This window comes from Hemitrygon akajei, chromosome 24 (genome assembly GCF_048418815.1).
Source record: "Hemitrygon akajei chromosome 24, sHemAka1.3, whole genome shotgun sequence".
Classification (NCBI taxonomy): Eukaryota; Metazoa; Chordata; class Chondrichthyes; order Myliobatiformes; family Dasyatidae; genus Hemitrygon; species Hemitrygon akajei.
This window is the reverse complement of record NC_133147.1, coordinates 26,335,389-26,347,679: the sequence shown is the minus strand read 5'-3', so window position 1 is coordinate 26,347,679 and position 12,291 is coordinate 26,335,389. Positions and strand designations below refer to the sequence as shown.

At 50.2% G+C, this 12,291-nt stretch overlaps 1 protein-coding gene across 2 annotated transcripts in view; it reads right to left on the bottom strand.

Moving 5' to 3' along the window:
• LOC140715597 (uncharacterized) overlaps positions 1–10,827 on the bottom strand; it is a 56,480-nt gene extending 45,653 nt beyond the window's left edge. For both annotated transcript variants that reach the window (XM_073027963.1, XM_073027964.1), the window contains exon 1: positions 10,323–10,827. In XM_073027963.1, coding sequence (XP_072884064.1) covers positions 10,323–10,362 — 40 coding nt within the window. In that variant the 5' untranslated portion in view covers positions 10,363–10,827. The remainder of the gene's footprint in view (positions 1–10,322) is intronic.
• Between the last annotated feature and the right edge of the window lie 1,464 nt (positions 10,828–12,291).

Below are 12,291 nucleotides of genomic sequence, written 5' to 3'. Positions count from 1 at the left end.
GAGGGAAGAATTTGAAAGAGGCATAATCTCAGGAGAGCGGAATGTCAGAGTAGCAGAATCACCGGATGCAACCATTTTGATGCCATGAGCCAAAACCATTCAGCAAGGGGTCATGGACCCCAGTTCGGACCCTCTGATCTCAAGTGTAAATTTAGTTTTACACAGAGGCTCGTGGGTTTAGGAACGAGCCTCCGGAGGAAGTGGGTTATCAGTGTGAAAAGCACCGAGATGCAGTGGAAAAACTTTCTTTGATGTGCCATCCAGACAGATCATTTCACAACGTCAAGTACGTTGAGGCAGAGCGAAGGGAACAGTAAAAACGGAGTGTAAAGTATGGAGTTCCAGAGAGAGTAGTGAAGGTGGAGCGGGGAGATGTGAGGCTCATGACGAGGGAGACTGAGAGATCGAGAGTCCATCTGTCTCCTGCAAGAGTCCCGTTGAGGAGTCTGAGAACGGCGAGGGAGAAGCTGTCCCTGAGCCTGGTGGGACGAGCTTTCAGGGTTTTGTACCTTCTGCCCGATGGGCGAGGGGAATTCCAGGGTGGGTCGGGGCTTTGATGACGCTGGCTGCTTTGCATAGGCAGCAGGAAGCGTAGACAGAGTTTACGGAGGGGAGGCTGGTTCTTGTGAAACAGTAACAAGGTTTTTAAAGAATTTATTGAGACACAGGGTGGGATAAGCCCCTCTGGCCCTTCGAGCCACACTGCTCAGCAAACCCCCGATATAATCCGAGCCTAATCACGGGACAATTTACAATGAAACCTACCGACCGGTCTGTCTTTGGACAGTCGGAGGAAACAGGAGCACCCGGACGAAGCCCACGTGGGCGAAGGTACGAACTCCTCACGGGAAGAGGTGGGAATTGAACCCTGATCGTTGGAACTGTGGAGCGTTGTGCTAACCACTGCGCTACGTTTTCAAATACGTTTGGACTAGTACGTGGAAGGGAACGGGATTCGGGCCAGCGACCTGCGTTTAGTTCCACATTCTGTATGTTCTTCTCATGACCGCGAGGGCTCCGGTTTCCCCCCTCATTCCAAATACTTCCAGGTTGATAGGTTAATTGGTCACATAGGCAGCAGGGACTTGATGGGCAGAATGGCTTGTTACTCGGCCGTTTCTCTAATGATAATAATATTTGATATGGGCCTAATGTGGGCAAATGTGTTTGGGGTGAATGGGCTTCACGGTTGGCATGGTAACAAGGGGCCTGTTTCTGTGCCTCACGGTTCTATCGAGGTGTTACGGGGAGGAGAAAGCAAACGGTGGCTCCAGTTCGAATCTAAACATCCGTTTGATGAGTGAAGCATCGCCCGGAAATGTGCAAACTTAGAAAGGGAGCACACCCACTCGAGTTTCAGCAATGTCACCTGCGTTCGGCTTCGCTGGGAATGGCCTGCCCACGCAGCACGAATCAGTCTGGTGCTGAGCCACGGCCGTAGAAACACAAAACAAAACAAAAAACACCAAACGCAGGGGCACAGAGTCGAAAGTGAAAAGCAAGAAATGTCAGATATACTCCGCCGGTCGGGCAGCATCTGTGGTGGGAGTGCTACAACGTACTACAGTGCAGCACAGGAACAGGGCCTTCTGTCCTCGACGTCTGCACAGAACCCGATCCCAAATTCATCCAAATTCCCTTCTACCCGCTTGGGATCCATATTCCTCCATTTCCTGACTCGAACAGCCTCTGAAACACCGACGGCTGTGGAGGGCGAGTCACTGGGGAGACGAAGCGGAGGGTGACAGGTTCCTGATTAGTCAGGGTGACAAAGGTTACAGGGAGAAGGCAGGAGAATGGGTTTGAGAGGGATAATAAATCAGCCATGATGGACTAGCAGAGTAGAATTGATGAACTGAGTGGCCTGATTCTGCTCCTAAAATAATGTGAAGATTTCTTGGATACATATATATATATATATACAAACGTTTGTATAAAACTACAAATATATTTAGTTAAAGTGCCTGAGGCTTTTGGTCAGTACTGTGAGTAAATTGATGTATTGCAAAAAACACATTTCCGGACATATGTGAGTGATGATAAACCTGATTCTGAGATGGGTCTCTATTGTGAAAACTGAGAGTGGGAAGGGGTCAGGGAGAGGGGAGTCATGGTTGGGAAAAGTGGAAGGGTGAGCGTTGGGAGTGGGAAGCACCAGAGACGTTCTGTAATGATCAATAAACCAATTGTTTGGAATCAAATGACTTTGCCTGGTGTCTCAGGGCTGGGTGTATCTGTACCCCCCCGCCCCTGGCACTCCTTCTCTGCCCCCTGTCCCACACCCCTCCTGCAGCTCTCCACCCTCACCATTCCCAAAATCCTTTTCTCTCAGCAGATTTACAGACTCACTCTCCGCTCCATGTTGACAAAGACTGTGCAAAAGTTTTCAGTACCCTATTGATATATATGTGCCTAAGCCTTTTGACAGTACCGTTGTGTTAAACACCTCGATTTTATCTGCCCCCACCAGCACTCCTGGCAGCCCAATCCAAGCACCCACTGTTCTCTGTGTAAAAACATTCAGCCCACACATCTCCTTTAAACCTTCCTCCTCTCCCCTTAGTGCATGCCGTCCACTTTTTGCCAGGTTGCTGGCACTGAGCATCGGTCTATGGTGCAGAAGGTAATGAGGGAGAAGAAGGGAGTGGTAGTGATTGGGGCCTCAATAGACAGAGGAACAGACAGGAGGTTCTGTGCACGTGAACGGGACACCCGGATGGTAAGCTGCCTCCCAGGGACAACTTGGATCGTGCTCACAGCATTTTCAATATGGAGGGAGAACAGTTAGATGTCTGGGTACATATCGGGGCCAATGACGTAGGAAGGAAAAGCAATGAGACCCTGAAGGGAGATAGCTCGGCAGAAAGCCGAGAAGCAGGACCTCCCGGATAGTAATTTCTGGATTGCTGCCTGAACCATGTGCCAGTGAGGGTCGAGACAGGATGATCTGGCAGATGAGAGCACGGCTGAGACGCTGGCGCAGGGGGCAGGGCTTCAGGTTCTTGGATCATTGGGATCTCTTCCGGGGGAGGGATGAGCTGTTCAAACATTGCACCCGAAGCAGAGGGGAACCGATATTCTTGCGGGCAGGTTTGTTAGAGCTGTAGGGAGGGTTTAAACTAATTTGGTAGGGGGGTGGGAACTGGAATGAAGGGTCTCAGGATAGGATGGATGGTAAAAAGGCAAAGATAGCGTGCAGTCAGACTGTCAGGATGGGCAGGCAGAAGATAGGACAAAATTGCAGCTGGAAGGGTGAGTATCAGTGCATTAGGGATGCAGAATCAAAAAGGATAGCAAACACAGAACTCTAAGTGTTATATCTCAATGCTCTGAGTACAAGAAATAAGGTGATGATCTTGTTGCACTTTTACAGATTGTCAGGTATGATGTTGTGGCCATCACGGAGTCGTGGCTGAAGGACGGGTGTAGTTGGGAGCTGAATGTCCGAGGTTACACGTTGTTTCGGAGGGATAGGAAGGTAGGCAGATGGGGTGGCATCGCTCAGCTGGTAAAGAATGGCATGAAATCAGGAGAAAGACACGACACAGGGTTGGGAGATGTTGAATCATTCTGGGTTGGGTAAAAGGACCCTGATGGCAGTTCTATACAGACCTCCAGACAGTAGCTGGGATGTGGACCACAGACTACAACAGGAAATAGATGAGGCACGCCAGAAGGAGGAAGGCAGCAGAAAGAAAATTCTAGACCAGTTAGCCTGAGCTCAGTGGTTGGGAAGATGTTCGAGAAAATTGCTAAGGATAAGATGATGGAGTACTTGGTGGCACAGGACAAGATCAGACAAGTCAGCATGGTTTCCTTCAGGGAAAATCTTGCCTGATGAACCTGTTGGAATTCTTTGAGGAGATTACAGGTAGGTGTGATAAAGGGGATGCAGTGGATGTTGTACATTTGGACTTTCAGAAGACCCTTGACAAGGTTCTAACCATGAAGCTTCTTTCCAAATTAAGAGCCCGTGGTGTTACAAGAAAGTTACTAACATGGTTAGAACATTGGCTGATTGGTAGGAGGCAGCGAGTGGGAATGAAAGGATCCTTTTCTGGTTGGCTGCCAGTGGCTCGTGGTGTTCTGCAGTGTTTGGTGTTAGGACCACTTCTTTTTATGCTGTATGTCAATATCAATGATAATATCATGAAATAGATGGCTTTGTTGTCAAGTTTGCAGATGATATGAAGATCGGTGGTGAGCAAGAGTAATGCAGTGTCGGCATTCATTTCAAGAGGTGTAGAATACAAGAGAAGGGATGTGATGCTGAGGCTTTATAAGGCGATGGTGAGGCCTCAGCTTGAGTATTGTCAACAGTTTTGGGCTCTTCACTTTAGAAAAGATTTGCTGGCATTGGAGAGGGTCCAGAGTCAGTTCACATGGATGATTCTGGGAATGAAAGAGTTATCATACATGGACTGTACTCGGTGGAATTTAGAAGGATGAGGGGAAAGCTCTTTGAAACCTTTCCAATGTTGAAAGGCCTAGACAGAGTAGACGTAGAAAGGATGCGTCCTGGGCTGGGAGAGTCTCGGACAAGAGGGCACAGCCTCAGGATAGAGACGCGTCCGTTTAAAAGAGAGATGCGGAGAAATTTCATTCGCCAGAGGGTAATTAATTTGTGGAATTTGTTACCACAGGCCGGGTCATTGGTTACATTTAAAGAAGTGCTGGATAGGTTCTTGATTGGATTTGGCATCAAAGGTTACGGGGAGAAGGCTGGGGAGTGGGGCTGAGGAGGGGAAAAAAAGATTTCAGAGACAGAAATGAGAGAGAGGGAAGAATTTGAAAGAGGCATAATCTCAGGAGAGCGGAATGTCAGAGTAGCAGAATCACCGGATGCAACCGTTTTGATGCCATGAGCCAAAACCATTCAGCAAGGGGCCCTGGACCCCAGTTCGGACCCTCTGATCTCAAGTGTAAATTTAGTTTTACACAGAGGCTCGTGGGTTTAGGAACGAGCCTCCGGAGGAAGTGGGTTATCAGTGTGACGAGCACCGAGATGCAGTGGAAAAACTTTCTTTGATGTGCCATCCAGACAGATCATTTCACAACGTCAAGTACGTCGAGGCAGAGCGAAGGGAACAGTAAAAACAGAGAGTAAAGTATGGAGTTCCAGAGAGAGTAGTGAAGGTGGAGCGGGGAGATGTGAGGCTCATGACGAGGGAGACTGAGAGATCGAGAGTCCATCTGTCTCCTGCAAGAGTCCCGTTGAGGAGTCTGAGAACGGCGAGGGAGAAGCTGTCCCTGAGCCTGGTGGGACGAGCTTTCAGGGTTTTGTACCTTCTGCCCGATGGGCGAGGGGAATTCCAGGGTGGGTCGGGGCTTTGATGACGCTGGCTGCTTTGCATAGGCAGCAGGAAGCGTAGACAGAGTTCACGGAGGGGAGGCTGGTTCTTGTGAAACAGTAACAAGGTTTTTAAAGAATTTATTGAGACACAGGGTGGGATAAGCCCCTCTGGCCCTTCGAACCATGCTGCTCAGCAAACCCCCGATATAATCCGAGCCAAATCATGGGACAATTTACAATTAACCTACCGACCGGTCCGTCTTTGGACAGTCGGTGGAAACTGGAGCACCCAGACGAAGCCCACGTGGGAGAAGGTACAAACTCCTCACGGGCAGAGGCGGGAATTGAACCCTGATCGTCGGAACTGTGGAGTGTTGTGCTAACCACTGCGCTACGTTTTCAAATACATTTGGACAAGTACGTGGAAGGGAACTCGATATGGGCCAGCAACCTGCGTTTAGTTCCACATTCTGTATGTTCTCCCCATGACTGCGCGGGCTCCGGTTTCCCCCCTCATTCCAAGTACTTCCGGGTTGATAGGTTATTTGGTCACATGGGCAGCAGGGACTCGATGGGCAGAAGGGCTTGTTACTCCGCCATTTCTCTAATGATAATAATATTTGATATAGGCCTAATGTGGGCAAATGTGTTTGGGGTGAATAGGCTTCACGGTTGGCATGGTAACGAGGGGCCTGTTTCTGTGCCTCACGGTTCTATCGAGGTGTTACGGGGAGGAGAAAGCAAATGGTGGCTCCAGTTCGAATCTAAACATCCGTTTGATGAGTGAAGCATCGCCCGGAAATGTGCAAACTTAGAAAGGGAGCACACCCACTCGAGTTTCAGCAATGTCACCTGCGTTCGGCTTCGCTGGGAACGGCCTGCCCACGCAGCACGAAGCAGTCTGGCGCTGAGCCACGGCCGTAGAAACACAAAACAAAACAAAAAACACCAAACGCAGGGGCACAGAGTCGAAAGTGAAAAGCAAGAAATGTCAGATATACTCTGCTGGTCGGGCAGCATCTGTGGTGGGAGTGCTACAACGTACTACAGTGCAGCACAGGAACAGGGCCTTCTGTCCTCGACGTCTGCACAGAACCCGATCCCAAATTCATCCAAATTCCCTTCTACCCGCTCAGGGTCCATATCCCTCCGTTCCCGACTCAAACAGCCTCTGAAACACCGACGGCTGTGGAGGACGAGTCACTGGGGAGACGAAGCGGAGGGTGACAGGTTCCTGATCAGTCAGGGTGACAAAGGTTACAGGGAGACCTGAGGCTTTTGGACCGTACTGTGAGTAAATTGATGTATTGGACTGTAATGTTGCTGCAAAAAACACATTTCAGGACATACGTGAGTGATGATGAACCTGATTCTGAGATGGGTCTCTATTGTGGACTGAGAGTGGGAAGAGGGCAGGGAGAGGGGAATCATGGTTGGGAAAAGTGAAAGGGCAAGGGTGAGCGTTGGGGGCGGGAAGCACCAGAGACATTCTGTAATGATCAACAAACCAATTGCTTGGAATCAAATGACCTTGCCTGGTGTCTCAGGGCTGGGTGTGTCTGTACCCCCCCGCCCCTGGCACTCCTTCTCTGCCTCCTGTCCCACACCCCTCCCTCAGCTCTCCACCCGCACCATTCCCAACATCCTTTTCTCCCAGCAGATTTACACGCTCACTCTCCACTCCACATTGACGAATACAGTACTGTGCAAAAGTCTTGGGCACCCTATCGATATACTCTATATGTACCAAAGGCTTTTACACAGTACTGTATACTTTAAACACCTCGGTCGTATCTGCCCCCACCAGCACTCCGGGCAGCCCAATCAAAGCAGCCACCGTTCTGTATGTTAAAACATTCACCCCACTCATCTCCTTTAAACCTTCCTCCTCTCCCCTTAGTGCATGCCCTCTGCTTTTTGACACGATCATCGTGGGGGTGGGGGGGGGATGGTTCTGCCTGTCCCGAAGTTCAACGTTCAACGCAAAGTTGGCAGAATCACGGGGAAAGCAGATCTCACAGGGGCAGAGCGAGAGAGAAGGAAGAATTTCAAGGATGCATAACCTGAGAACTTGTGGGCATACTCCCCGAGTCTACAGAATAATAACCATCGCAGAACCAACGGAAAAGAGCGAGATTACACGCTGCAAATTGCACTGAGGGGAACTCGAACGCAATTTAATCCAAAGTTTTGGCCGCGGCCCACGGAAGGTCGTCGTGGTTCACGGGCACCTTCGTGACCGTGCCTCTGAGCCATGCTGAACTTAAGTCAGGTCTTCCCTGAGCCCCCTCAGGCTGCAGAGAAATCAACCCGACTTCGTCCAGCCTCGCCTCGTCGCCCACGTCCTCTAATCCTGGCAGCATCAAGGTGAACCTCTTCTGCAGCCTTCCTGCAACGCGGCGACCGGAACAACACACAACGGTTTAAGTTTCCGTCACAGGACAGGGAGGATTTGGAAAACAGGGGTTCCCAACTTTTTTTTATTAACCGAGGGGTCCGTGGATACCAGGTTGGGAACCCCCGATGCAGAGGAAGGGCGAGGGACGAAGAAATGGGGACATCTGTGTCAGGTTGAAGTCCAGGATAGACAGGATGACATCAGCTGGTGTTGGCTGAGAAAGGCTGGGAGGAAGGTTCTGAAGGAGGTGTGAACAGAGGAGAGAGGGTAACACATGCACAGAGAGAGAGAGAGAGAGAGAGAGAGAGAGAGAGAAGGAGAGACAGACAGAGATAGAGAGAGAGAGGAGAGAGACAGACAGAGGTAGAGAGAGAGACAGACAGAGATACAGAGGTAGAGAGTGTGAGAGAGAGAAAAGGAGGAGAGAGTGAGAAAGAGAGAAGAGATAAAGAAAATAATCTCAGGAATGAAAGGGTTAATGTATGAGGAGGGTTTGATGACTCTGGGCCTGTTCTCGCTGGAAGTTAGAAGATTAAGGGGGGGATTTCATTAAAACCTATTGAATATTGAAAGGCCTAGAAAGAGTGGATGTATAAAGTCTAGGACCTGAGGAAACATCTCAGAATAGGATGTCCCTTTAGAGCAGGGATGAGGAGGAATTTCTTCAGCCAGAGGGTGGCAAATCTGTGGAATTCATTGCCACAGACGGCTGTGGAGACCGCATCATTGGGTAAATTTAAAATGGAGGTTGACAGGTTCTTGATTAGTAAGGGCATCAAAGGCAGGAGAATGGGGCTGAGAGGGTTAATAAATCAGCCATGATGGAATGACAGGGCAGAGAAGATGGGCTGAATGGAAAGGGGAGATCTGATTGGTTGGGGCTGTTTTGCCTGGAGCGAGGGCAGCTGAGGGATGGCCTGATAGAGATTTATAAGATCAAGAGAGGGATATCTATTTATTTATTATCCTAATTATCCTATTAGCCTAATCACGGGACAATCTACAGCGATCAGTTAACCTGCCAACCAGTAGGTCTTCGGACTGCGGGCGGAAACCGGAGCGCCCGGAGGAAACCCACGCGGTCACGGGGAGAACGTAGAAACTCCTCTCGGATATCGGCGGGAACTGAACCCGGGTTGCTGGTACTGTAAAGCGCTGTGCTAACCACCATACTACCCTAGATAAGGTCGGGGGGGGGGGCCACAGCCCTTTCTTAGGGGAGTCTAAAATAAAGGTCGCAGGGTTTAAGGTGAGTGCGGGAAGATTTAAAGAGGATCTGAGGAGCAACTTTGTTCACACAGAGGGTGCTCGGTTAACATAACAAGCAGCCAGAGGAAGTAGCGGAGAGGGGCATTTGGATGACACTTAACACAGACCATAGAACCATACAGCACCTTCGGCCCACCATGTTTTGACCTTTTAACTCAACCTAAACCTCCCCTCCTACACAAACCGAAATCTTCCCTCCTTCAGGGTAGGATTTACACAGTGAACGGTAGGGCACTGAGGAGTTCGGTAGAACAAGGGGATCTGGGAATACAGGCCCGTAATTCGTTGAAAGTGGCGTCCCAGGTAGATAAGGTTGTAACGAAAGCTTTAGGCACGTTGGCCTTCACAAATCAAAGTACTGATTACAGGAGTTGGGATGTTATGTTGAAGTTGTATAAAACATTGGTGAGGCCTAATTTGGAGTATTGTGAGCAGTCCTAGTCACCTACCTACAGGAAAGATGTAAACGAGGTTGAAAGAGTGCAGGGAAAATTTACAAGGATGTTGTTGGGACTGGAGGACCTTATAGGGAAAGATTGAGTAGGTTAGGACTTTATTCCTTGGAGCATAGAAGATTTAGAAGAGATTTGATAGAACTATACAAAACTATGAGGGGTATAGATAGGGTAAATGCAAGCAGGCTTTTTGCACTGAGGTTGGATGGGACTGTGACCAGAAGTCAGGGGTTAAATGTGAAAGATGAAAAGTTTAAGCAGAACATGGGGGGGGGGGGAGCTTCTTCACAGAGGGTCTTGAGAACGAGCTGCCAGTACGAGCTCGATTTTAACATCCAAGACAAGTCTGGATGCGTACGTGGATGGGAGGGGTATGGTGGACTATGGTTCCCGTGCAGGTCGATGGGAGTAGGCAATTTAAATGGATCAGCATGGACTAGATGGGCTGAAAAGCCTGTTTCTGTACTGTACTTTTCTATGACTCTATAGCTCTCCATTTTTCTATCTAAGAGTCTCTTAAATGTCCCTAATGTATCTGCCTCGACCGCCAACCCTGGCAGGGCGTTGCACACACCTATTTAAAGGTGTGTATTTAAAGGTCTGTATTTAAAAATGGCCTCTAACATCTCCCTTATACTTTATCGCTCTGGGAAAAAAAAGACTCTGGCTGCCCACTCAATTGTTGCCTCTTGTCACCTCTATCACCTCATCCTCCTTCGCTCCGATGGGAAAAGCCCCAGCTCACTCAAGGCAGCATCCTGGTAAATCTTCTCGGCACCCTCTCCAAAGCTCCCGCAGGTTTAGAGGGATGCGAGTCCAGCCCTGGCAACTGGGACCAGCTCGGGCTGGCATGGGCGTGATGGGCCGAAGGAACTTTAGTAAAGATAGATTTCATCTCTCCTCTTACCGTAACAGTCCTGCGTCTGATTATTTCCCGGCGCGCTCATGCCTTTCCGCCTCGTCTCCGTCCTTCCCCGAGCGGACGACAGAGCCCTCTTCCCTCCGAGGTGCCTTTCTGATTTGAGGCTGACTCCACCGGGAGAGGCTGCCCGGTCCGGTTACCACGACACGGGGCCGGCCTCCATCTTGCTGTTGGTGTGGCCCCCTCCTTCCGCCGGACTGACCCTGCTCTAGAGTAGAAAGGCTCCAAAGTTTCCCAAACAGAGCTGGTGTCGCGGAATTTTTACTCACTTCAACTCTGCAATGCAAACTCTCTCCCGCCTCCTCTCTATCTCTATCTACCGGGGTGCCACCCTCCTTGATTGTCTCCTGCGTTGCCGTCAGTGTTTGTGTCGTGGTCTGTCTACCCCAACCCTCCCGGTGCTCATTGGCGCCTGTGTCTATGTCACTCGGAGCGGGTCACGCCGTCCGCATCCAGCGCTGCTCTGCCTCAGCCCCTCTCCCTCGGCGGCCGCGCCCCCCTCTCACTCCGCCTTGCGAGCCCGACTGATCCGCTTAGCTGCGTTTTCAAACGGTTCGCCTCCACCACAAGGGACGGGACAAAGATGAAAGATGACGCGCCGTTTCCTGAGTCAGCTCCTGTCAGAACCCAAACCCTCACCGCGCACCACAGGATAGAAACAGAGATAAAACAACACATGTTCTTCTTGATTTAGTTTCAGAAATGAATTTCAAAAAGAGGTTTTGTAGGCGGCTGGCAATCCGGCCCAGCACAGGAACTCAGCAGGTCAGGCAGCATCTATGGAGAGGAATAAGCAGTCGGCGTTTTGGACTGGAAAGGACGGGGGTAGAAGGCAGAGGGAGGGGAAGCGGGGCAAGGGTGATAGTTGAAGCCAGGTGGGTGGGGGAGGGGGGGATGAAGTAAGAAGCTGGGAGGTGATAGGTAGAAAAGGCACAGGGCTGGAGAAGAAGGAGTTTGATAGGCAAGAAGAGTGAACCATGATTTTAAAAAAAGGTGTAACGTTAAAAAAAATATATGAAAAAGGATGCTTCATCTGGACGAGCATAATCGAGAGTAATCTGCAATGCTGGGGAATGAGATGGCGACAGGAAACTGCAGCCTGTTACAGCGAGAGGTAGCAATTCACGGTCACGTTTGCAGCACCAAGCAAACTTATCTCGGTTTTCCTCTGCACACAGCAGGCTAAAGGGGCCCGGAAGATGCTCTAGCGAAGCCCTCCAAAAGATGCCTCCAGACCCGAATGATACCAGCCGGGGAGGGAGATGCTTAGGCTGTTGATGTGACGGCCAATGCAGGCGTTAGATTGCGACACTGTCCAAGCAGGAGACCGCAGAGGTGTCAGTGTCACCCACATCACAGCCGCGGGGCTGACCACTGGTTTATACAGCTTTCCGCTCCCCCACGAATACGGCCGGCAGAAACCCTGCTGCGAGAAAATCAGCATCCAAGTCCTCGAGGAGCTCGCCAAAGTCCGCGTTCCTCAAACGACCTGTGGGTTCTCGTTCAGCAGCGTGAGGTCCAGCTGCCTGCTGTTCCTAATAAAGTGGCCACTGAGCGCGTGCCCCTGTCTCTCGCTGCTGCAACGCCTCTGCTCCGAGGTTTGACGTGCTGTGCATTCAGAGATGCTCTTCTGCACAGCGCTGTTATAACACGTGCTTATCTGAATTACTGTCACCTTCCTGTCATCTTGAACCAGTCTGGCCATTCTCCTCCGACCTCTCTCACTAACGAGGCCTTTTCGCCCACTGAACTGCCGCACACTGTATGTGTTTTGTTTCTCGCACCATTCTCTGCAAACTCTAGAGATCGTTGTGCGTGAAAATCCCAGGAGGTCAGCAGTTTCTGAGATAATCAAACCACCCCATCTGGCACCAACAATCATTTCCCCGGTCGAAATCACTTAAATCACATTTCTTCTCCAGTCTATTTGCTCTGAACCTCTTGACCATGTCTG